At 39.6% G+C, this 27,669-nt stretch overlaps 1 protein-coding gene across 1 annotated transcript in view; it reads left to right on the top strand.

Annotated features, from left to right (window-relative positions):
- Positions 1 to 20,111, top strand: part of trim62.1 (tripartite motif containing 62, tandem duplicate 1) — a 49,504-nt gene extending 29,393 nt beyond the window's left edge. The window contains exons 2-5 of the mRNA XM_072452628.1: positions 7,208 to 7,303; positions 11,874 to 12,130; positions 14,315 to 14,430; positions 19,316 to 20,111. Coding sequence (XP_072308729.1) covers positions 7,208 to 7,303; positions 11,874 to 12,130; positions 14,315 to 14,430; positions 19,316 to 19,866 — 1,020 coding nt within the window. The 3' untranslated portion in view covers positions 19,867 to 20,111. The remainder of the gene's footprint in view (positions 1 to 7,207; positions 7,304 to 11,873; positions 12,131 to 14,314; positions 14,431 to 19,315) is intronic.
- Positions 20,112 to 27,669: the final 7,558 nt, after the last annotated feature.

The following is a 27,669-nucleotide window of genomic DNA, read 5'->3' as shown; positions in this document are numbered from 1 at the left end:
ACAATATTTCACCAAAGTATTGATATTGCAATATTGTTAACGCATTCTCTCAAATTACACGAAAGGAAACACAGTATTTTGCCCTAACGTTGGGAAGGATTGTTTTTTGGAAAATAAACTGAAAAATGTTTAGTTCAGACTCCATTATTACATGAATTAATCTAGAATGATCTTGAAATATCCCATTAAATTTGAACTTTTAAACACAATGATCAAAAATCACACTTGTTTCTATTCTGTGCAGCCCTAATTCTAACCCAGACTTCGCCCCTGTTCCTCTGGACCCCCAAAGCCCCACAGACATCAGGACAGAGCCGCACTGAGCACATGGGTCCTGACACTGCACATTGTTGGTTTTCTGTTGGTTTTTGGTTCCCTCACTTTGAATTCACTGTTGCCACAAGGAGGAAAATTATATGACCCTTTTTTTTTTTAATAATAAACTATGACCTCAAACGTTTAGTCATTGTAAGTTCATTTGATTTGTTTTTTCTAAACCCATGTGATATGCTTGCTCATTTAGGTTTTGGCCATTAGATTGGTAGGAACAAAGACTTAAATGGTGGAACACAGTGTAGATCTTTATGAATATAGCCACAAACAAGGTAGTGATTGCTCACTTCTTCAGCCATCAAACTGCAAACTACAATCAACTGTTTCTGTTTTGTTTTGTTTTTTTAATACAGCATGTCATTTTGTGTCAGTGTTATTCACCTTATTCCGCCCCGCCCACCTTTACTTCTGATTGCTGCTGATTGGCACTTCTGTTGTTTTGGTATTTACGGTAAAGGGGAATTTGGTTCATTTGGTTCATTTGTTCAAGTGGAGAACCAGAGAAAAGTCTCAAAATGCAAAAATGATCAATTCAGTGTGTGCTGTTTAGCTCTTGGTGGCTTGAAAATGGCTTTGTGTCTTTTGCTGTGGACATCGACAGCCCTACACAAAATAAGAGGAAAGAGGGACACAATTAATGGCAGCGCCCACGGCAACTTGTGGAATAAGGTGAATTTACAGCTCATAAGTTGGTGGTTCTCCACTACCGGCATTGGATAGTTATGTCCTTGGGCAGACAATTCATCAATTTGCATCGGAGGTGTTAAGGCCACAAACACAAGAAATACTGGCACAGATACTGGCCTGACTGAATCTGTGATGGATAAGTTTAATGCTGCACAGCGGAACATTCCAGGCAAAGCAATAACAACTTCACGGTGACAAGAAAATTACAGCAGCGCATCCTAAATATTCACTAAAATGAAAAGGGTTCAAACGTAGTGGACATTTTTTATTTATTTTAATCAAGGCGTTTCAAAGTTTCTCAGACCAGCTCCTTAGATTGAAAATGACTTTTGAATTGCATGGACAATTGATGGATTACACCAACTAGATTATTTTCATTTTTAAAGTCATGCCTTCTGTTTAATGAACAACTTTCCTCTCTGTTTTGCTTTACAAACATTTTAAGCAACTCGGTGCTCACTGTAAGCCACATCCCCCGAGATCCATCACACTAAAATGTTATTTCTACCAAGGTTTCATTACTGCATACACTTTCTTTATAGCCTCCATCTCTGACACCCACTTCAGGTTTTAATACCCGCACTGTTGCAACCTTGAACTCCAGTATTTTATCGCTGCATCCCTATAGGTGCTGCCAGCGCTCCTGCCGTGTGATGCCATATTACCACCGGCCCGTAAAGCTCTTAGTGGCTCTCTGTAATGGCCTGTTTACTAAACTGAGAAATACATCTCCGCCGCGATGAAGGTTGAGCCGTTCTGTCCTTGAGAAAATCATTTCCAGTTTACAGTTCGTCCATGGCCACAGCTCTGCAGGTGTGGCCATTGAAAGAACAGTACACTTCGAGGTAACAACGCGATGTCTGCTTTATGTAAAATGGAGGGTGCTTACTGCTTCATCGGCTTCATTTCTAATACTGCACCAACTACTGCTGCTACTTCTTACCCACTGTGACTGAAATAACTGTTACTACTTCCGCTGCCATAACCTACTTAAAGTTGAGGTACCTAACTTTTTATTTCTGGTAAAAAATTTAATTTCAACTCGTATTCTAAAATCAGCCTTTTGTGACTATCCTAACAAGCACCTGAAAAAGCTGGTCCAAAGCTGTGCATTCCTCCAAGAACTGAATGCATGTGAATACAATGTACTAAAGGGTTTGTGAGCCCTCGGGTCACATGTCACTGACTTCCTCCTTTCACAGAAAATATTGTGGCCAAACTCTAATGCAAAAGTATAGAACTTGGCCAGAAATTCAAATCTGTTATTTTTTCATATTTTTTAGATTATTTTAATCCACGTCTTTTTCAATTCCATTTCATAACCTTTTCCTTATTGGCAAAGTTTCACAAAACATCTTTCACAATTTAGCAATTTTTCACATTGTTGATTTTCAAAATCAAATTGTATTTATTTCTACTAGTTCTACTTTGTATATCTGTTTTTTTTTACTACCTATTCTTCTATATGAAAAAGTTGCTTCTTACTTGCTTCTCTCTAGTCACCAAAATCTTTTTCTCACTTGACTGGAACCCTCCGAGTGTGCTGCTCTTTATTATTCATGCTGTGACTCTGGATGTTTCTTCTCATCAGAGACGGCAGTTTGAAGCCAATAAATCCCTTTAAATCCTGATCGAGCTGTCGCATAATATCGTTCACAGCTGCAGGAAAGGTTTAACCACAAAGTCTGGTTCATTTTCTTTAACAAAACTGGTACATTGTCAATTAGCAAGTGACCTCCACGTCCCCCCCACAAGCTGTCTAAATACTTCTGTATCCTCATTACGTTAGTTGGATTATTTAATTTAATATGGGACAGTGTATATTAATGAACATGTGTTAGTTCAACATGTAAATGTGCCGGAGTTAGCCCTGCAGGCTCATTTCATCTGTAGGCCCAGGTTGTTGGAGACAAAATGGGACAAATACTCTTAAGTATCTAAAGTATTTTAAATACAATACTTTGGATAAATGGAACACAAGTTGGCTGTTGAGTCAAAATAAACACCCATTTGATCATTTTACCATTCAATTATGTTGGGGCAATTGAATGTACACATACATTTTATGTAGGTTAACGCCAAATCCAGATATTTACTTTGGATTAAACCAGGGTACCTGACCTTATTCTTGGAAATTAATAATATTTTTTCTCCCATTGTGTATATTGCAAATCAAAACTTTGAGACAACATCAAACCGCTGGACACTGTATTTTCAAACTCATAACTAGGACTTATGTGCTTTGGGTGGTCCACCCCTGTTTCACTCAGACATGTGTAAACACCAAAAATGCATGCATGTGAATACTAGCGTTATGCCAAATGGTTTGTGAGCAAGTAGTTAAGGCGGATGTAAGTCCTCACATTTTTGTGTTTAGTTTGTTTTCACTGTTGGTCAAAGTTTTGTCTTTAAAGCTGCAATGAAAGGAGGCCTCACTCTGCGACCAAGATTTGAGAAATATCGCACACACTTTGCACGTGCCATTGCAGCTTGTCTAAGTTTAATTGTTGTCCCTGTCTCACTTTGAGACCTACGACCACAAATCTTTCATCGCAGACGGCCAAAACCTGTAGACAGTGGACACCCATCTTAGATCTAACAAAATCAAACTATTTTATGTCATATTTTTTAGTATAACTTTTTGTCTCTCTCCATCTGGTGAGGAATAAATGGTTTTGGGGCATGGCTGGATCTGCATTTATGCATAAAAAACAAAATCCTCAGCTGAAAATGTGCCACTGTATAAAGAGGAGTCTAAATATTAGTTTCACCCTTGTCTCTCCCAAGAATAATTTTTAATACATTGCACTGCATCCGAGCCTAGGCCATATGCAAATGTACAAATGCTTCTTGTCAAAAAGCTGTTCGAAGGAATTATTTCAGCGCTAATGCTTCATTTACAGCAGCTTCTACATTAATCTGCCCTCTAACCTGCTCTCACCTCAATTTACCATCGACTGAAGCAAAAAGCCCAGAATAAACCCTCCATCACTTTACTGACGAGGCTTAAATCACTGCCACAGAAAACTGAACCGTCACACTCTGAAGTAGACGCCAATCAGGCACCGCTGTGACCAATGACGGCTCAAACAAATAACCCAGTGTGGCTCTTAACCGTGGCATTGTTGGTGCGTATTTGGGTGAGTTGAGGACAGAAAAAAAAAATTGTTATAGATTTTATGTGAGGCGCTTGCAAGACGTCTGGATTTTGTAACTCTTGAGGGGTGTTCCAGGTTCTCTGTAGTTTAGGCCTTCCAAAAGTATTCTGAAATGCGTGTTATTCTTGTATTAGTTCAGCAATTCTTCTGAAAATGTGCTCTTGATTGTAAAACATACAGGACAGATCGAACAGCTGCAGACTTTCAGCACTAAAATGCAGTCTTTTTTCGACAAAATATTCATTAAAAATATGTGTAATTCTCTTTACCATCTTTAGTCAGTGGTCATAATTTCATGTCTGATTTCTAGAAGAATGCTACGTTGTAATAAATCAAATGTTATATAAATGCAAACTTTTGACTGGAGATCCAATTGTTTGAAATTGTCAATGATCAGTTGTGGGTTTTTTAATCGAGAGGTCTACAGTAGGGCAGAAATGAGTTTAGACTTATGACTAGTTTACCGTAAAAAAAACACGTAGTTGATCGTTATCTGGACTATACGGACTCTAAAACGCATACAAAAATACCTTTTTATAACTAAGACAGAGGCATTATTAAAGCAAAATGTCAAAAAATGATTCACACACTTAATATTCTCTATTCAGCAGCCTTCAGTCACATTTAAACCTCAATTTGGGTGAGGATGTGTTTTAAAAAGCCTCAATGTACAGTAAAGATAATAGTTTGACTAATAATAATTGCCAATGTGTCGACTACTAAAATAATCGTTAGTTGCAGTCCTAGTCTACAGCCAATCTTTGTTCATGTTTTGTTGTTTAATCTCTAATGTAGACAGAAGCTATTTTTTCTTTTTACCAGCGGTGTTGGTGAAGCTGCTGTTTCATGTTATAGAGCGCGAGGCGGAGGAGAAACAATGTCTGGTGCAGAGGCGAGCGTGACTCCACATGTTAATGATGGGACTCAGTGCTGCATGCGCCCGTCTGCAGCAGGCCACGGGTCGCTCTCACACGCCCGCGCACTCGAGACTGACTCTGACTCTGGAGAAGATTATGGTGTAGAGGAAAGTTTGAGGGTTTTATTTTTATGCACAGTTCTTACAGGTCACATTAGTTTTGTTGGAAATGTGTCCACACTCTTAAACACAAGTCAATCTGGTTTAAATCAATTCACTCTGTAGTTTTTGGACATGTAACATTGAGGGGTGATAGTGCAAAAAGTATCCTGATGATGATTGTTAAAAGAAATGATGTACATCTAACGGAACTGTGTTAAAAATCGTCTTTAAACGTGTTAAAAATAGTCTTTAAACGTGTTAGTTGAGGTTAAATTATCTGACAATTTTTAAATGTTTGTCACATTAATCATAAAAGTGCAAAAATATCACTTTGTACCCTTATTTGAAAGTTTACAACATACCGTATTTTCCACACTATAAGGCGCACTGGATTATGGTCTATTTTTGATCATTTTTCATAAGGCGCACTGCGGTTTTTTGAGAAAATTAAAGGCTTTTAAGTGCACCTTTTATAGTGCGGAAAATACGGTAAAATATTTTAAATTTTTAATCAGCCCTTTTTTTTAGCATTTTTATTATAATTACTCATCACAATAGTATCTACATTTCAATATCTTCCTCACCTTTAATAACATGTTGAGTTCAAGCTTTGGCAGTCTCACATTATTAACCCAACAAGGAGTTCAAGACACAAATTAACCACATTACCTGTGTTTTTATCAGAATTTTTTGCATATAATCGAAACCTGTTCTTTTTGGTTTGTTGAAGTATTCATACTGGAATAATCTGTATTGTTGGCATAAATGCGTTGTCCTAAGAGAAACCTGCATGATGCTCTGAATGATGTAAGTGTTGGAGGTGACGCAGGCGGTGCAGCGTCTGGGCCGTGGGGAGGCCGAGGTGATGCTGGCCGTGTTACATTCACTCCACTGGAGATCAGACCCAGATTTCTGATGCACAAACTGTCGTCCCTGATGACGCGGTGTTTGTGCTGCTTTCAAACCTAAATCCACTCTGAATATGTGCCCTGTTTTTTAGAACAAACTTTATGGCATTGGATTGTTCCTTTTCCGGGAGTCAGAAGAAATATGTTTTGTTTAACTGTCTTTTTCTGTCTATTTTTGTGCAGCTGGTGTTGTGTTGACCATCACTCATTTCCAGGCTTTTCCTTTTGTAGTTCCTCAGAATTCAATATTTTTATTTGTATTTGGTAAACAATAGGGCTTTTTGGGACGATTCATTGACTAATCGTGACTGGTCGACTATAAAAAAAACAACACACATTCTTTTGGATAGTTCTCTTGGCTAAACAGACTAAAACACTGTTTAATCTTTTTGAATATTTTGATGTAATAATGTTGCTGTCTTTGTAATAAATGTCCTTTTGTCCAATTTCTGATTTTCATCAATAGTTCACTGTTTTCATAAATGTTCTCTAAATAGAAGCCTTTAACAACCTTAATTTGGTTGATAATGTATTTTAAAAGTCTCAGTGTACTAGGGCTGCCAGTGAATATGAGATTTTACTCACTTTTACCCAGATAAAGGTGAACTTAATCCATTTGAGAATGTCCTGGTGGAGAATATTTTCACACAAAACTGTTTTCTTATTATTTTTTTGATTTACCTAAATAGTTGACAACAATTTCTATAAGCGATTAGTTGAAATTGATTAACTTGTTGCAGCCATACAATGCACAGTAGAAATAATCATTTGACTATTAAAATATTCGTTATTTGCAGCCCTAGTAAACAGTCAAATATGCACATCTTGTTATAATATGCATTTCCTTCTAGGTTTTGTCCGTCCTCTTTTCCAATAGGCTATATATTTTTCAGACATTGCTATAGTTTTGGTTTGTGTCAAGACAAAAAACGGCTAAAAGCCCCAATTCCAAACAATATACAACAACTGCAGTATTATAATTACAATCTTCCCAGGACTTTTAGCTCTTATCAGTGTCCTCCATTTTCCCTTTTCCCTGTATATTTCCAGCGTTTCTCATGTTTGGCGCTGACGTGTGCGCGCTTGTGTTGCTTGTGTTGCAGAGGGAGATGAAAGAGCAGCTGGCCTCTCTTCAGGACAGTGAGAAGGGCCACACCGAAGCCCTGCAGCTCCTCCAGAGACAGCTCACCGAGACCAAGGTACAACAACAACACTCTTATCACATCTATACACACTACACTACAGGGAGAGGGACCGAGGGACGCATCAGCTCGCTCAGCCAAAGGGTTTTATGACATCAATCCACAGAATCTTTTACAGAGGTCAAAATTATTTCTACCATGTCAGTGTTCAGAATAAGAATGTGTTATTAATCCAGAAAGACTGTAGAACACAGTACAAAAGACAGAACAATGCCACAAAAATGCCACTGGGACAATAAATGAATTCCCCGTGTTCCATGTAATCTTATAATAATGAAGACTCTGCTAATCCCTCATAGAAATACAATGCTTACACTGTCAGTTACACAAGTCAATTGCACAGAGCGAATTAGAAAGCAATAAAAAAAATGAACAGAATCTGGATTTGAAAAAAAAAAATCACAATAAATGTTGAAACTACTTTATGCCACAGACACATGTCAAAAGCAAAATCATCAAATTTAACCTATTACATTAAGAAAAAGATCATTCTTAAACTTTCTTCAGGTCGAAATGTTACAGTACAACAAAAAACTATGAAAAGGTTTCTTGTTAATGCAGAGAAAAGGTACGTACGATAAATGTTGAGCACCAAAAATATAGTTCCAGCTATAAATTACTGAACAATTGGTTGATATAGTAATTAATTATGTTATTTTACCATATTTAACCAGGCAAAGCATTTTAGTCTTTTTCTGGATCCAACTAATAAATCTCCCCAAAAACAAATCACAAATACAATGTAAAAAGTTCAGGGAAATACAGACTTTATTTTCCAGTCATATAGCAGCCTGGTATTATGGTCTGGAGGAGGTGCCACTTTTGAGCAGTGCGTTGGTGATGTGTCCGGGACAGGCCTGACAAGTAACAGGTCATTATCCGTGTCACACACCACTCCTCTGTCCCTCCTGCTGAGAAAACCACCAACAGATGTGTTATTAAAACCAAGAGATGACAAGATGGAGAAGTCTGCTTTTATAGATTTAGACAGTGAAAACGCTAAACTAGACCAACTTTGGCCCAGACGTATACAAAGGGCTACATCGCAGTACTTGTTTTAAATAATGTAATAAAATACTTCTAAGACTGCCAGCGTAGAATAAATAAAATGGCCAGTTTCAGCTATAAACATTTCTGCAAACTTGAATTTGTATTTATTTATTTATTTAAGAGACGATGCATATTAAAGAAAATACTCAAACATGAACCTGTAAATAAGCAGGATTATAGCCATATCTCATTTTCAGTGTTACAGTCGATGATCTAACCTGGACACGTTTTTGGTCTTGGTTTTAAACGACACATATTATGCAAAATTGACTCTTTTTAATCTTTTAGGCATGTTATACAAACTCGCATCATTTGTCCAGGCGCGGTCCACATTAGAAAAAACTTGATCACTGCCTCTGAACCCGTTTCTACTGATCTGGAAATGTATTTTTGCTTCATTCTTGTTTGATTCATCCTGTTTACGAGGCCGTTTTAATTTTCCTCGACGACAAAGGGTCCGGAAGTCCGCTGCACAGTCCAGAACTCATTTCCGGTCTCGTTCTGAGCATTTCTGCCGTCAAATTGCGTCCATCACACTCTGATTTCGACATGCCGGGTCACGTCGGTTGATGACAGTCGTTTATGGTGATTCCCGCTGGTGCCAGTAGATGGAGCGCTAACACCAAATCGAGATGAGGGAATGCCGACGGATGGAAAGCAATGCGTGCGTTCAATACACGAATTTCTAAAGCGCGAGAAGCCAAAGCAAACGTACTGGAGAATGTTTTTAAAGGCTAATAATGACGCGATGCAGCTGTTTTGGTTTTGAGGATAAGGGAAGGCATGACATGGTTGAGTTTCTGCCTAAACCTGGTCATCGACTGATTTAGCTGTTTTTGTTTGGATGTAAATGTTTAGTCGATGTCCCAGTTGACCTGAAATAATAATATAATGAAATGCTAATTCCATTTCCTGAACATAAAACACAAAAGAGACTTTCAATCACCGGCGTGCAACACATAATGCCGAGTCCCTCCTTATCTTTTTTTCGCCATCTCGACGTCTTGTTTTCCACATCACTACCGAAGTCTTCCATGTGGTCATGTCTGCTCGTCTCTTTCCGTCCACAGCTCGCTCCCGTCCTCGCCTCCTCACGCGACGTCGTGTCTTCTCCTCCGTTGCTCCAAATATTCAGGAGGAACAGCCCTCAATGTCACACCTCCAGTTTCCACACTCAAATATTCCTCTAATGGGATCCCACAGGCACAGCACAAACACAAATCAGGAATATATTTTTATTCGCATCAGACAGTGGCGTTACCCAAAGCATTTTGACAGGGTCCAAGCTCTCACTTTTTAGGACAATATATTGCTTTAAACTCATTTAAAAGTGCGTGTGGCACATAAATGACATCTTTCATTTCATATTGTCTAATACATCACGATTGTTCTAGTTTGTGTCCAGCTTTATGAAATCAAACTTTCTAAATGATAAAGTGACATGAAGGTGAAAGTGTATTTTTTGCTGTGAAGGTTGAACTTAATTTTCTTATAAATTAACTCGAGTGTCTCAATTATTATCTTTTTACTTCTTTTATATTTTTATATCCTGAATAATCCTACTTGTCTATTGACACACAGACGCTGGCATCATTCACTCACTATTCAGTCTTTGTGGGATTGACAGAAGTGATAAAGGATATTTGTTCTCAAACTCCAGTCCAAATCACTCTAAAGACAAAGGCCGTTAAGCATCCTGGTGTCTACAGAAATCTGTGCCTTGGAACTAACTCTTCCCATAAAAGGATCGACTATAAGCACAGTCTTCGCAAACAGCCACTTGAATGGCAGAAAAGACTAAGCTGCTTATGTAAAGTAAGTTTATACCACTGTCAGTGAGAATTCCAGTGCTAATGCTGCGTTCCAGTTGTCCTCGTACTTGTGAAATTCCTGCCTTAAATCTCAGAATCCGACTCGGAAACTGGGGCAACATTTTCACCCGAGATCATTAGAGTTTGATATCCGACTGTTAAAATATTGATTGTCTTTGACCTTGTGTCGTTTTCTCTTTAGTGTCGCTCCACTGTCCTCACGCTGTCATGAACCTGCTCCTGTGCAGCCGAGCTTCATGTCAAACACAGAAATAACTCATATTTTAGACATTTACGGGCAGTGAACAGACGTGTACGAAGTATTTCAGCGCGTGGCCGTGGTTTAAGCGCAAATGTACACGTTTAACGCACAGCTCCTCTTTGCTTAATGCTTTCTTATTGCATCCGTGTAGGTATAACTTTTAAAAATACAAGCCTTTCTATTGAAAATCATCACATCCACTTAAACCGCACTTACAATCAATCCTCTGTGGTCTACTCATCCAGAATGTTTCCCCCTTTTCTCTTTTGAGGCTTTTGAGGCCGTTTTTCACTTCAAATAATGCTTTTAAGACTTTGGACAACATTTCCAAAGTTCGTTCCTCAAGATGTCTCAAATTGAAATTTTCCGACCGTTTCTTCAACATGATTTTTAGCGTCACTTCCTTTGTTCTTTCTCCCGCCGCCTCGAACTCAGATGAATTATTCTGTTTGAGGTCCAGCTTTACTGTTTTTGACCAAGCTACAAATCCGTTTTCGTTCCTCATTTTCCTCCATCTTGCCTCCCTCGCTCCACTCTTGAGATGGCTTTAAAATGTCCTTCTGCTCATCTTAATCAGCACATCACATTTACAGGGCTAAAATCTATTGCAATTTATGGTTTGTTTTTATTCACGTATGCTCAATAACTGCCTTTTGGAGGTTATTCATTATCTATTCATCTATTGCCTCTGAGGACGTACTCTTCAATGTGATTGGTTAAATTCTCCTGTCACTTGAGGAAAAGTGTTGGTTTAATGCGTGACAGGATCATTAGTTGAGTGTAAAGTAAATTAACTCAATATATAAAGAATATTTATCATTCAGCAGCACTACAGCACACACAGTAACAGAAATCCTTCATAAGAACAGGGTTAGTCTTAAGTTCTTGAATATTTTCTCACACTTGTCCCTGAGTGCCACTTGAATCGATACCAGCACAAGTGAAATCGAAGAGTATTAATGTAATATGACTCCTGAGTGGCTGACCTGTCTCTAATTAAATGGCTGTTCTGGTGCTTAATGATGCAGTCACTGGCGTCCGATTATCACAGAGGAGTGCTTTTCAAACCTGAATGAAGCAGGGCTCTTCATGTAAGAACATAGTACAGTTTAAGCATGGTGCGCATTTGTTTAACCAGCTTCATGTAAATGCCTTAATCACTCAGAAGTGGTGAAAACTTTGACATTTTTCTTCCATTTGGTGTTTTTAATGTGCAATGACTAAACAAATCTCTCCTTAAAATTCATCCTGGTGTAAAATAAAATAAAACTTGAACGTCGGCCCAACTGCTCAGAGTCGAGGGCGGAATGTATTTGCAGTCGAAATGAAATCACATTTTTCTGCATTGCATCATTGTATTCATACATACACTGTTCTTTCACCATAGTAACACCATATCCATGTCACTAGTCAATCCCCCATGGTCCACTCTGTTCTGTTGCAGTCCTCGGCCATGAGTTTGCGCGCCACCATCGGAGACGCGTTCGAGCGGCTGCACCGGTTCCTGCGCGAGCGTCAGAAGAGCATGCTGGAGGAGCTGGAGATGGACACCGCCCGCAAGCTGGCCGACATCGAGCACAAGATCCAGCGCTACAGTCAGCAGCTGCGGGACGTCAAAGAGGGAATCCAGATCCTGCAGGAGAGGCTCAACGAGACCGGGAGGCACGAGTTTTTAGAAGGAGTGGCCGTAACTTCAGAGAGGTACTAAATGACATGGTTACGGCTTCATGTGAGTTCGTTTGGAGCGGTGAAAAGGTTCATTTCATTAAATATTTAGATGTATGTATTATCTTCTATTGAAATATTTTTTGTGTGTGTTTTATCACAATTGACAAGTGATTTCATGCCGTTTTAAAATAATTTATTTTAGCCTTATCCAAAAGAAATGATCTAAATGATTAAAAAAGCATTGCTGATTCACTCCTTTTTAACACGTTCCAGCCATATCACTGTCCAGTAAGTAACAGAGAAGAGTATATTTGTTTCTCTTTTCAAAAATAATAAATTAGGTCTTTAATCCCCTTTTTTATCGCCAAATCTAAAATGGTGAATCATCGCTTCTTACCAACATCTTCCCACTGTTGCTGCTACAGGATGTAAGGAATTCATTTAATTTGAGCCTCATAGAAGGTCATGAAACACTTGAAACTGTAACTGTAGTGTAATAGTCACTATCTGGCTCGTATTGTGAAGGCAACGCTCCTAATGTATGATAAGATGATCATTTCACTGGAGAAAGCTCACATTCTGTTAATCCCGGAGCAGATGGACTGTCAGGCCTGAACCAAACCAGATGTCGCCAATCTGAGGAGTTTAGAGCCTGATTTAATTGAACAGAATATGTTGGAGCAGCCTAATGAGGCAGAAAACCGCATTAGTCCCACAGATTAGGAACTCGCAATATGTTTTGGCTCTTAACTCGGTGTATGGCGAGCGTAAGTGAAAAAATGGCAAATACGGTTATGGAAGATGCCTTGTAATAACAGAGAGCGGTAAAACTGGGTGGAAAATATCTTGATGCACTGAATTGTGTTTAAAGCCTTGGTCGGAGTAAGGCTCATTGTCTTATCCTATTGCTAAATTAATGTGGATATCATTTCCTGTACTAAAGGAACTGTATTTTATTCTCAACCAAGAATTTAAATAATACATAATAAAATGTGGGCTGTGCGCTGCCTATTTTCATATTCGGTAATTGTTATCTGGAGTATACACAGAAAATATGTGACAAAATACATTTATCACAAGGAGAGCTGGATTATTACATTAAAATGGCAGAAAGAATGAACACCTTGACCTTGCTTTGAGGTCGAGAACATCAGTCATCCTATTTTTACCTTAATCTGGTTGTAGATTCATTTACAGAAACCAAAACCTACTTTTACAATAGGAGAATAGTTTGACGTATCAAAACGGACTAGTCGACTGCTAAAATAATCCTTATAGTTGCAGCTTTACAACTGGCAAATCCCAAAAACTGCTTTAATTTCTGCTTTAAGTAAAGTAAGATATATCATGTCTTATAATGATCATCCTGACTGTGTTTGTGGAGTTGGAGAGCTGAAGAGTGAGGGTCATTTTCTCTTATACTGTTTTATGTTTTATATAATCCTCTTTTTATGACGATTTAGACATCTTTAGTTTGATTTATTGAAACAAAATCTGACAAACAGATGAAATGGTTGATGTTTTTTTCATTGCAACGTGTATAAATTAGCTTCATTTATTTGTTTATTTAACTTGTGTTTGGACTGATGTATGTGAATCTATGTCTGGATACTATTGAATTGAGTTAAGCCATGCAAAACGCAATAAGAAAATAAATTCATTCATTCACATAATGCTTCACAAAAGTGCTTTGATAAACAAGTTGTGACATGTGCACTGAATATGAACCTTACTTTGAAACATGACTAACAAATACCGTTAATACATGATGACTAATGACTAAAGTTCTACCCGAAAGCGTGTTTTTCGTATTCATGAATGCTGAAAACGTGTGGAACAGAATTCTTTCACTATTGATCTAAACTGGCTCATGTTCACAAGCTCCAGCCTTGTTCATTTCCATAAACGCTGCTCTAAGTTTCTCTTGTTGTGGTTTTACTCTGTGGATTATGAAACTGTTCCCTTATATTGTAACCATATTAGACACGCCTCTAACCTTTTTATCCTAATGTGTTGTTTTTCCTCCACTGCAGGGAATTCATGAATGCATTTGGCTGTGTTTTAGGCTGTGTTTTAACGTCGATATGTACTTTTCAAAGGCGCACAGCAGAAGGCGTTACTCAGAAGTATATGCCGAGGGCCACGCGACACTGACATTGTTTGTAGAAAGCAACTAATTGGATTCAGACTTGGTATTGATCTGTTTTTCTGTTCTAGGATCAAGGGAAAGATACACGAGACCAATCTGACGTACGAAGACTTCCCGACATCCAAATACATGGGGCCGTTACAGTACACCATATGGAAGTCTCTGTTTCAAGATGTATCACCAGGTACGCACCGAAGTATTCCCACTGAACGTGCTCGCGACGGGTGGGACGACTCATTCAACTTAAACGCAGTTAAGATGAATATCATTCGAATTTTGATTATGAAAAATTATACACATTTTATCCCAGAATAGCAAATTTTTTAGGTTTTTCATTTTACTTCCTGGTTGTGATCGATTATGTAAGGTCAGATACAAGGTTTAGTTTCAAGTAAATATCTCTTTCAATCTAATTTTGGTTAAGATTATGGTCATTTAGTAAAAGGCTAATTAAAGAAAAAATGTATTTACTTATTTTTAGGTTAAGCTCTATGTTAAGTTCACTGCATTGACCCTGTTTGCGATTCAAATTGATTGTGTTACTTTAAATTGACACCAGTGGTTCTTCTTTTGAAAGTTTGCAAATGTCAATAAAAGAAAAGACAATGTGCAAAAATCATATCAAAACTGTTTTTCTAAATGTCCAGTAGCTTTTAGCAAACTCTTCATCAGTTTCATCAACACGCTGAGCTGCTTTAAAGTACAAGTTAACAATATCTTTTCAAAATTAAATGATCAAAGCTATGATTTTTTTGTGGGAATGCTCTTTATATTTTAACTGTAACCCATATTTTTTTAGCTATTAGCCGTTTAGCTCATGTTTTTTTAATCACCTTATTCTTTAGTATTTTATTGACCTTTTATATTATCATGGAACGCTCTGTTATTACGGTGTATTTGTTTGACACATTAAACTCACAAACAGACATAAAGGAGAAGAGTGTAATAGACTCTTTCATGTTTTTAGCCTCTGTTAGCGTAGCATGGACTGCGACGCTAAAGTGCTTTGAAAACGGCGCCAAGCGTCTCAAACACAACTGCATCTGATCCATTACTTTTCAAACATGGCTCCGTGTTCTCGCCGCTCCAAAACGACGGGCGCTAAACGATTCTTATTATGGCGTCCGCCCTCAGCACGGTCACGTTTTAAATGCAACGAGTGGAAAGTAATCCAGGCCTGCTCCTTGACCCACTCTGGGCTCTGGGGAGACGTTTCTCTGCTTCCGTTGGCTGAGAAATGGCGTCGGAGCTGCAGGGCAGAGCTGCTCTTCTGTGGTTCAGACCCGAGAGGGTGCTTCACCTCGTTCTTCTCTCTTCCTTCTCTCCCTTCTCCCTTCTCCCTTCTCCCTTCTCCCTTCTCCCTTCTCTCCCTTCTCCCTTCTCCCTTCTCCCTTCTCCCTTCTCTCTTCTCTCTTCTCTCTTCCTTCTCTCCCTTCTCCCTTCTCCCTTCTCCCTTCTCCCTTCTCTCCCTTCTCCCTTCTCCCTTCTCCCTTCTCCCTTCTCTCTTCTCTCTTCTCTCTTCCTTCTCTCCCTTCTCCCTTCTCCCTTCTTCCTTCTCCCTTCTCCCTTCTCCCTTCTCCCTTCTCTCTTCTCTCTCCCTTCTCTCCCTTGTCCCTTCTCCCTTCTCCCTTCTCCCTTCTCTCTTCTCTCTTCTCTCTTCCTTCTCTCCCTTCTCCCTTCTCCCTTCTCCCTTCTCTCTTCTCTCTTCTCTCTTCCTTCTCTCCCTTCTCCCTTCTCCCTTCTCCCTTCTCCCTTCTCTCTTCTCTCTCTCTCCTCTCTCCTCTCTCCCTTCTTTCTCTTCTCTCTCTCTTCTCTCTCTCTCCTCTCTGTCTCTCTCTCTCTTCTCTCTCTCTCTCTTCCTCTCTCTCTTCCTCTCTCTCTTTCTCTCTCTCTCTCTCTCTTTCTCTCTCTCTCTCTCTCTCTCTCTCTTCCTCTCTCTCTTCCTCTCTCTCTTTCTCTCTCTCTTTCTCTCTCTCTTTCTCTCTCTCTTCCTCTCTCTCTCTTCCTCTCTCTCTCTTCCTCTCTCTCTCTCTCTCTCTCTCTCTCTCTCTCTCTCTCTCTCTCTCTCTCTCTCTCTCTCTCTCTCTCTCTCTCTCTCTCTCTCTCTCTCTCTCTCTCTCTTCTCTCTCTCTCTCTCTCTCTCTCTCTCCTCATCCCACGTTATTTAATATTTTGAGCTGAGGAATTTTATGCCCCCCCCCTCCGCTCAATCAATTCTTTAATATTAGCCTGCTGCTGCTCGCTGCTGCTCGTGGGCAGCCGGGGCAGGTTTTGGGCCTCCCTTGACTGTCTGCCAAATGGAACAATTGCCTACGATCCGTCAGTCTGTTGCCAGAGCTTTAACAAAGACATTCCTGCCATCATCTCTCATCCTTCATCCCGCGCCGTCTCCTATGGGCTCCGAGTAATAACGGGCAGATTCTCTCTCTATTCTCTCTGCTCTTTTACAAGGAATATAGTCAATGAAGTTGCGTCTGTATTTGGCGTTAGAGGAAGCTATTCCTGTAGTTTTGACTTCAAATTTCAGTTTGTTAAAGATAGTTGGGTCAAAACTTGGACCAAACCAAGCGGTCAAAACTGTTTTATCTCTTTTCTGTCTTATCTCATCTAATAATAAAAATTACCCTAAAATCCAACCCTAGTCACTCAAATTAAACTAAAACCGTTCTAAAGTCACACAAGAATCAAATCTGGATTCAACTCGGATTATGTTTTCACCAGATCTTGAACTAAAAGTCTAAACTGGGACAAAAGAATATCAAAATACATGAATACCACCATTTGCATCTCTACCAGGTTTGCAGACACTTTTCCAGAGTCTGCAAACCTCATTAAGACGTTCCTTACTCTAAATGTCATCCAAAATAACCGTATATTCAGCCTTTGTTAATATTCAGGAATAAATGCTTTGCCCATCTGTGTTTTCGTCTGCAGCCAAAGGATAACCCGCTCGTCTTCTCCTCTGCCAAACCCTCTCCGCTCAGAACCGCTGTAAACGCCCGCCCGGTTTGTCATCCCGCACAAAGAGCCACTCCAGCGATGAAATTTTAATGAGGCGATTGCAACAAACACGGGCGATGTCATTGAGCGGAGGTGGTGTTGTCCTGCCCGCTGGCCCGCTGCCACGCTCTCACCTCCTCGCGCTCTGATAAAAATACACAGAACCCAAAGAGATGCCCTTTTGCTGAAGCGCGTCGCGGGGACGTTGCAAAGTACAGCTTGTTACCGTGGCAGCGCTTCCTCTGTTATTTTCTTCACTCTGCATTTTGTCCTCAGAGTTGATGTCGTGAAAATGTTGTTTAAGTTTGGTTTGGGCTTTTGAAAAATGGAACCTGAAGCCTATTTAACGAACGATGCAAATGTAGATTATGTTAGTTTATGGAATTACACTGTCGCCCGTCAATAAATAATACGTGGTAGAAATGGTACAAGGGGGTATTTTGGATTTTTGGTAACGGAGAGAAACCCTTTTTGTTGTAAAATGAATTCACTTTCAGCATTTGAAGTTCCATAGCGTAGCCTTTCGTCCATGAAAACAGTTTACTCACCCCCTCAGACAGTTTTTCCTCTTTCTTTTTCTCTTCCTGCTGCTGAGTCGTGAAATATTGATAAGTTTCTCGTTTCATTTTGAACTTGAACTTACGTCGTCCCGTTTCAGTCTGGACAGTCCTTCCTTTATGTTCGGACCTTTCACTGTTTCATTGGCAAATAAACAAATGGGATTAACCAGAAGACGATGATATTCTCACTTTTCACACGTCGTGATATTCTCACTTTTCACACGTCGTGATATTCTCACTTTTCACACGTCGTGATATTCTCACTTTTCACACGTCGTGATATTCTCACTTTTCACACGTCGTGATATTCTCACTTTTCACACGTCGTGATATTCTCACTTTTCACACGTCGTGATATTCTCACTTTTCACACGTCGTGATATTCTCACTTTTCACTCGTCGTGATATTCTCACTTTTCACACGTCGTGATATTCTCACTTTTCACTCGTCGTGATATTCTCACTTTTCACACGTCGTGATATTCTCACTTTTCACACGTCGTGATATTCTCACTTTTCACACGTCGTGATATTCTCACTTTTCACACGTCGTGATATTCTCACTTTTCACACGTCGTGATATTCTCACTTTTCACACGTCGTGATATTCTCACTTTTCACACGTCGTGATATTCTCACTTTTCACACGTCGTGATATTCTCACTTTTCACACGTCGTGATATTCTCACTTTTCACACGTCGTGATATTCTCACTTTTCACACGTCGTGATATTCTCACTTTTCACACGTCATGATATTCTCACTTTTCACACAACCTACTCACTACTAATACTAATACTAATGCCTCTCTAATGAGCTTATTTTGGATGCCATATCTGATGACTAAAGTTTGGGGCAAACATCAAGTTTATTTCACAGAAAAGAATAAATCAAGTGCATTGATTTAAAAGAAATACAATATAAAAGTAAAACAATGTTATCCATGTAGTTGAGCGAACTTCATTTTGCCCCTGCACAGATGTGTTGAAAAAGCAGCTCTTAGGGCAGATCCATATTTATTGTTTTTGCAATGGAACACATCTCTGCACCTTAATAAAGATTACATAAAGCTATGAATGAAATAAATGGGTTAAATTATTTTACATGCTGATGCTAAAAACATGCTAAAATGCTTATATATGATATAAATGTTAAGGAAACGATCCACCACTTGTCTGCATTCAAATATGGCCCATCCCAGTCTTAAAGGTGAGAATGAGGCCGCTGTGTGCATTCAACGTCTAATTCTAGAGCATTTTATATCCGAAAACCAGGAAGTGCACTGTTAGCACGTTAGTAGTTAGTTTTACTGTGACGACAAAACACGGTCAGGCCTCTGAAGTGAGAAGCTCATCGTGGTGAAGTATTAGGACGCTCGGAGAAGGCAGCGACTACGTTTGGACCGCTGCAAACTGTGCTAAATGCTCGTTCTGTTCGTCACATTTTTAGACCGTTAAAATCCATCACAGCTCCATTAATAATCGTACTACTTCCCCATTCCCTCCGCAGTCCCGGCCGCGTTGACCCTCGACCACATCACCGCTCACCAAAGACTGATCCTCTCGGACGACTGCACCATCGTGGCCTACGGGAACCTGCACCCTCAGCCGCTGCAGGACTCGCCGCGCCGCTTCGACGTGGAGGTGTCCGTCCTGGGCGCGGAGGGCTTCAATGCGGGCGTGCACTACTGGGAGGTCATGGTGTCGGAGAAGACCCAGTGGATGATAGGCGTGGCCAGCGAGACGGTCAGCCGCAAAGGGAGCATCCAAATCCAGCCGAGCCGAGGGTTTTACTGTATCGTGATGCATGATGGGAACCAGTACAGCGCCTGCACGGAGCCGTGGACACGCCTCAACGTCAAGTCCAAGCTGGAGAAAGTCGGGGTCTACCTGGACTACCCGAAAGGTTTACTTATCTTCTACAATGCCGACGACATGTCCTGGCTTTACACCTACCGAGAGAAGTTCCCCACCAAAGTCTTCCCGTACTTTAGCCCCGGCCAGAGCCACGCCAACGGGAAAAACGTACAGCCTCTAAGAATCAACACAGTACGTCTTTAATCAATAACAAACTGGTCTGATACAGTGATAGTCCTGAGAGAATTCACTGGCTGGATCAAAAATGTGTAATTGGGTGTTCATTCCTTTGATTCCGGTGTTCAAAGTTGTGCTTGATGTTGCTCTTTAAACATGCTCTCTCTTTTTTGTTTGTGATTTGAATCCGACTTCAAAGGCCGAAAGCCTCAATACATTATGTTGGAACTGAACTCAAATATACTCTTTGCTATAAGGACCTTTTCCTCTGGAGTGAAATGTATGATCAGAATGAGAATGATTTCATATTTAATCAAAAAGGACTAAGGTCTAAATAGTACAGGAGTCTTGGATGGATCAGTTGGTGCTTGCAAACATCATTTCCTCTCATTTTAAATATATATTCTAGATCAAGTTCAAATGAAATTACTATGTAACTTGAGGTATAATTTTCTCCTTTGCCCAGAATGTTTCACAATAGCATTACATTTATAAATGTAGGTGTTTTATTGCTGAAAAACACTGTTTTGCTGTGAGCGAGCGCGCCTCTCCACAGATCTGACCTGTAACTTGGCTTGTTGGTGCCATCTGCTTGTCTCAATGTAGATAAAGAAGTTTAATGTCTAATACTGTGGAACATTCTTGGCTCGGGCTGCAAAATATCAAAAATATTGCGATGCGGCTGTTAATTCCTGCAATATTTGAATACACTTGTTTGTTGCAGTCGTTTCACTCGTCGTAAAACAAATTCACGCCTCGATATATTAAGTTTTAAGTTTAATTTTGCCCAAACAAGGAAAATAATGAATAAAATCAGCTTTTTCTGAAATTTTCCTTATAAAAACTATAATTTTCTGCCAGTCGGAGGACCTCGACGTTATTGCGATATAGCTACGATATCGATTCATGCGTCGCAGTATCGATACTTCTGCAATATATTGTGCAGCTCTATTCCTGGCAAAAGCAATCACATCTCAGTCTGTAGTGCACCATAAAAAAAAAAAACGTAATTATGACGGTTAATGCGAGCGGAAAGCACAAAAACGTCTTCAATCCGAACCTGTTCCGACCAAAGGAGCGACGCCGTAGTGTATTTAACTCTGTCCTTGACGTTTCACCGCTTTAATCCAGCGCCGTCCCAACTTCTTATCTGACACGGACACCACTGAAACCTCCTCGTCGTGCTGTACAGTCGCCTTATCTCCGTCCGTGGAATGTGACGGCGCTCCACTCCTCTTGGTGGACAACAAACAATACGAACGAAAACTACCTTTCTGCACCTTTTCCCCCGACACTCTCTTCTAGACATTTGAATAAAAGGACTATAGTATATTCTTATCGATGTCCACTGCCGGATCGAGGAGAACGGAGGTGGAGAACGTCTCGAGATGCTGCTACAGGTGGTGATGGGACCTGCATGTTTGTACATACGTGTGAAGAAGGAGGAGCTCAAGTTGTGTTGGGTTTTGTTGCTGCTGCAGATGAAGTTTTACAGGGTCGTTTCAGTTTAAAGTTTCATTTCTGTTCGATGGCCGCATGAAATGGAATACACATTTGAGCCCTGCCTACATGTGCATCGGCTATTATTATGTTGCTTTTGTCTTCCTCTGTCCAAATCCTTCCTCCGCAACGTAAGCAATTCTTTAAGTTGCTCTAGAATCGTGCAGAATGTTCCACAGTATGGCATTAAATGTATCCATCTGCATGTGCAAATTGTCAGGACGGATAGAGGCGTTTGTGTCTGTGTTTTCAAACCGGAGTCACATTACTGTTGTTACCATGGACCATTTAACAAGATTTTCACCGTTTTTTTACACAATAACGATACTGTTACTTCACGTCTTAAGTAACTGCGGCTTCATGGCAATACTATGTTATTTGATTTGTGAGGGTTTGGGTGTATTTGTCTGAAATCTGAGCATTACTTCTACTTTACTGATGTTTATTTAACCTGGAACTAACCTCTGACAGTCCTGGGTCCAGAGGGGCTTGATTAATGATATTTGAGGTAATAGTACTCGAGTCCCACTGCGTACAAGTGTTTTATTTACACGACTATTAAGGGAAACTGCAATAATTAAAGGTTCCAACTAACTGCCAGTCTACATGGAGATGGAATTACTTCAGTATGGCATTAAACATGTTATATTTATTTATTTACAGGTGTTTATATCCCTTCAAAAAAGAAAAATACCTTTGGAAAAAAATGTGTTCTTACTGTGATTAGTGTTGCCTCTCCACAGATCTGACCTGTAACTTAGACATCATCCAGCCGTTGTCTTCCACTTTATCAGGGGCTCCTTTCCACGCACATTTCCTCCCAAGTCATTCCCGGGACAGTTTAATGCCACGCTGCGGAACATTCTAACAGTAACGAACACTTCCTCAGAAATGTTACAGACTGGACCTTTAAGTCGAATAGGGTTGGATCGGGTGCATGTTCGAGCGCTTTTTACTTTATATCTTTGACATTCCTGCAATGCTACATATTCTTTATATAAAATCATGAATCATTCCCGCTCCGTCGTGTCGATTTACTCTGGTTAAGTCCACTTTGAGGAGGCTGCAGTCCAAAACCGCGCGGTCGGACCTGTAACTGCACGCGACGGTTTAATGCTCGTGTCATAAATCTCCTGCAGCCCCCGAAGCGCCTCCAGAACGGAGATCAGGTGTTTGCCCCAGTTTTACAATTGCCAGTTCTTTTACATTTGTGCGTAATTTATCCTTGTTAAATATAGTAATCGGGACAGGGCCCTTATTCCGTGGGATATTAGTTATGTGTGTCAAAGCATTTTCAAATGACTGTTTAAGTTGCACTTTTCCCACAGAATATTATTTTAGTTTATGTTTAAGAAGGAGAGCGTGCACCTGTGATTTTGTAGTTCAGGCGAAAATGCTCAATGCGAATTACCAAGGCAAATATGTCGCATAAAAAGTAAAAATACCTGGATTTCTGACCCTTTTGTGGTTGGATTTAGTTGCATGATGGGGTCAATCTATCGAAAACAAACAAAATCCATTAACTAATGATACTTTTTGAATGATTTTAACTAACATCTAACAGTTATTTGCCTAGATTGAGGTACAGCAAAATGGAAACGAGAACATTTGACGAGGAGGTTTTGACAATCAAGATATCAAACTATTTAATTAAGTTTCTCATCATTTGAATGTTAACTTGTGTAAGATCGGCCAGGTTTGTTTGTTTTGTATTGTAATTGTTCATAAACTTGACGTGGAGGAGAATGTAGAGAGCTGTGTGTTACTGTTAGCCGGTGATGGAAATAGTGGTTAAATAATCTGAACTATGACACTTTTGATGATTGTGTTGGATGTGTGGACTCGCTCTGCTGCGTCTGCCGCGGGACGTTTGTGGGAAATGTTCTAAATGTACAATAAATGATCAAAAGTGGTTTGTTTTTGTCGTTCTTTTAAATAAACTGTAGTATTTGCAGTGAATATAATCAAAACATTATTCTACAGTTCCATGAAGTTAGCGTTTCACTTTCAATATTTAAATAAACACTATATTTTCATTATATAAAACATTTATGATTAATTCAACATGATTAATTAAATTTATTTTGGGTTGACTGTTAAACTAAGCAGTACACATTATTTAACATTTTGTTTGTCCTTTTTTGCCTCACTATCTTGTGTTTCTGAAAGTAATCTATTATTAGCCATATTTTACCACACTTTAGCTTCATCTACAAATGGTTTGGTTAAATATGAATTGGATTTTGTGTTTTTCAGGGGGCTTTGCCGTTGACTCATTTTTTATTTAAATGTATCATGTATATTTATGAGGTGCCATTATGTAAATGAGGATGTTTGATTGACGCCTGCACTTACATTTGCTTTTGTCCAAACCTGCTCGAGGACGACAGATGGGAAATGGCTTGTGCGGAGCTAAATCTAGTACAGAGTATATTTTCTCCATCGAGATGAAACTTATCTGTGTTTTATATGAACAAACTAACAAAAATACAAGAAAGTGATGATTGTTGTCAATATTTTTTGTGGTTTGTGTCCGACTCTGACCTGCTGTGGATCGACTGCAGGAGCTTATTGATCAAGCTTGTCCCATGGCCTAAAATATTAATAAAGGTATATTATGTACTCAGGGGGAAGATGAGATGTAGACTTGCATATCTCAGACAAATGACTGAAGCTCGGTCGCTGCTTGTCGATACCTGCGTCTCAATTTCATACCAAACATTTTTTTCAAGATGTATCATACTCTGGAGCAGCTGTAGGCGTAGGTTATGCTCTGAATATATCCTTTTCTGACAGTTATTTGAGTACAAAGTGTGACGGGGACCTCAGAAGATGAGAATGGGCTTATTGTCATTCATTCGAACGTTTCACTTGAAAATATGTCAGATATTTGTAATTCATTTCAATGTAAAGCCCTTCAGGTGAGGACATTGATCCAATATACTGGGGTTAAAATTGTCTCAAAATGCGTCAAATGTACCACGTCATAAAGTGTCTGAGAATAATAATAATCAGATTACTGGTAAACTAAATGATTTGTATTATGATGAAGACACATGAGAAAAGAAGGAAGAACCAGAGGGTAAATTCTAGTGAAACGTTGCCTTGATTTGATATGTTCTGATTCATTTTTCACCAATTTTATCTTTTATTACTATTTTTCACACATCTGTTGTTGTATTTGAGTCTTTAAATGACTTATTTCTGATTTTGTTCATGTTGTAATGGATCTAGCTTTCCAATTCATCATTAAAACATTCCATCTTAAAGGAGTATACATATTGAACTATAACATAAGTATACCATTATTTTACATGTTCCATTGACTTCCTGTTCAAAACTGCAGAACTGTAAAAACTGATACATAAATTTCACCATAAAAAGGCAGAAGATTGTCATTTACCCGGTTTCTTATTTTGAAAAATGTGACTTTTTAAAACCCAAAATGTATCACTCAAGAGTCTTAACTTTTCAAATGATCTCAACTAAGCACAGGGATGTGAGCGGAGGTAGGGGGTAGGTGAAAACAGGGATTTTCTGAGCACTGGAGCCTCAGTTGCAGGACAATACAGGATTACTCAAATCAAACATGCAGGAATCAAACAAAATACAACTTTGAGTAGTCTAATAACGAGGAAACGCCAGTTGTATCGAGGTTAATGTCTTTGATAGTTGTTTTTTGGCTAAACATGTCCCATTTAAACTGACTTTTCCCCACAGTTGAGTAAAGTTAAGCCTTGTTGCATCACAGTTACAACAATCGCAGTTGGTTTCAGCCACAGTGCATCCTCAGGACACAGGGAGAGCTTCTTTTCCCCAGCTCTGATTCGGGGCTCTCCTCTGTACTCAAACCATGATAAACATCCTTATCCGAGAGAGAAGATGTCTGTCCCGTATTAGTCCCTCGTGACCCCGGGGGAAGTGTCCGTTTAAAGGCCTGTCTCTGAGAAGCCTGTATCTGATTGCAGTGTGTGGTGTGGTGGCCCTCCGGAGGCTACAGTCCAAGCTCGCTCTGTAACGTTGTAGGCTCAGTGAGAGAAGAAAAGCATGACCAGACTTTACTGAGTGTATTTCCCAAACGCATTTGTTAAAGCTTTCAATATCTTGCTTTATTCGATACTTGTGCGTTTGTATTTTTAGATTGTATCACTTTAACGATGTCAATGGATGGAAAAAGGAGGTTCCCTTAGAGTTTTACAGAAAATGCTTGTCAATATAGTGGTGAACCTGGCTGCATGTGTTACTAGAAATATGTTTTATGGTCATTAAAAAAAGACTTTGATCATGTTTTTGTCGCCCTCTTCTGGTCACAATAGGGATTGGAATTAGCTAATCAGCAGCACAAATATTAGCAATAAACACAAAATGCTATATTTGGTCAGGACTATCTTAGCTGGAGGATTTTTGCCTTTTTTGCATGTTTTTTTTCTGTTAATTTTTTGCCCAAAATCACAACAGCAGTCGCCATCACAAAACTGTTGATTTTACCAACAGAAAGTGAATTCAAACTTTAAAACAATTGGTCAATAAAGAAAAGGAGATTAACGAGCGCTCAGGGGAAATAAGCAAATAGATAACTGTCCCAGAGCACTCCTCGTCCTTAGACTTTACTATTCAAGGAAAAACATTAAAAAGGAGGTTTTGTGTTGGGTTTATGACACAGGGAGAACGTGCAAAGACAGCAGAAGAATCAAACCTTCTTCCAGTGAGTGATGTACTCTTTTTAAAAGTACATTTTGTTTTGTTCTTTCACCACTGCCGGCTTTAAGAATGTAAGAGTGAAGTTGCTGGTGGTGGGCTGATATTTATCACCGCATGAGGGGAATCATCTCTTTTATTGCTTCGCAGTGTGTGCTCTGAATAGTAACACGTCTCCACTGAGGAAACATAAAGTAACCAGACGTTTCCCCTTCATGTCGTCAGCCACCCACCCAATCCTCAAACCCCCTGAATCATTAAAGCTGCACGTCACCTGCAATCTCAGAGGTGCAAAGAAATCAACTGATGCATGTTTTGGAGGAGACACATTATGCTTCAGATCAATAGGGCATAAAGGTCTCATCGATTCAGTGTGTCAAGTTTGTATGTTCTCCTCGTGTCTGTCTAGGTTGGGACTTTCCTGGTCAAATAAAGGTTGATCTAAAATGGTTTAGTAATAGAAACTGGTCCATTGACTTCCTGTTCCAAACTGCAGAACTGTGACTCTTCATAGTGACACTGTGACCACCAGCAGACTGCTTTTACAAATGTGGCTATGGGACATTTTAGAGCCAAATAATCGCAACTAAATACAGGGATGTGGGCGGGGATAGGTGGTATGTGAAAACAGTCATTATCTGAGCACTCGAGCCTCAGTTACAGAAAAAACTCAAACATTCCTGAATGAATCAGAACACAAACGAAACTAATGGTGAAGAAACACTGTCGTAACAAGTTGATTCAGCATAATGTCTACTTTATAGCTTTAAACTACTATCATCTCCATGGAGACAAGCAGGTAGCGCTGTCAGGCCAAGTTACAAGTTAGATCTGTGAAGAGGCAAGCCTGCTCTCAGTAAGAACGCTGTGCTAATGGAACTATTGGCTCTAAACTATAGCTCTGGTGTTCATATTTACTTTAGTGCCACAGTTTGTGATACAGCTTTACTTACACTGAAGTGCGTTGCTCAAAGACACAAAGTAAGTAGCACTCCCAAAATATTACAGGACAAAATGCAGCAAAAACATAATATTATTATGTCCACAGCATCTGAAAATTGACAAACTAATCACTGAACTCCCGTTTGCCCCACACACATTTGACATGGATTGTACTGTCAGCCATATTTGGTGTTTGTTTTGAGTCTGTAGGTTTGTGTAGTGCTGTGTAATCGGCCAGAACTCTTCTCTTTGAAACTCTGCAGCCGCACCAAAGGTAAGCTGAGGTAAATGTACGCTCTTGTATGCAAAAAGCCCCTTCCTTCAGCCTGCTCCGGTGACACATGATGAAAAACCAAACGCTCCAGGAGCTTTGAGGCCTTTGAGGTTTTACATTTCTCCTCTGTGACCAATGACTGTGACAGGGGCTGTGACAGGGGCTGTGTTGGAGCGCCACCTACTGTTCAAACCACATTCCATTTATGTCATTGCATTGCCCTGTTTTCTTGAAATCGAATAGACTTTTCCTTTTACTGATTACGTGCCCCCTGAAGTTTTGACTGACTTTGTTTCCCTCCTTTGTCTCCTCTTACATACTTTTAGTTTGTGCTACTTCTGACAATGATGTGAAACTTTTAAGCTCCTCATTGGCACCGGCCCTGTTGAAAATGGGCAGGAGTGAGTTCTGGAGGT

Source organism: Eucyclogobius newberryi, unplaced genomic scaffold (assembly GCF_026437365.1).
Source record: "Eucyclogobius newberryi isolate DKJ021-1_F unplaced genomic scaffold, fEucNew1.0.hap1 SCAF_19, whole genome shotgun sequence".
Taxonomy (NCBI): Eukaryota; Metazoa; Chordata; class Actinopteri; order Gobiiformes; family Gobiidae; genus Eucyclogobius; species Eucyclogobius newberryi.
This window is presented reverse-complemented; position numbering and strand designations above follow the sequence as displayed.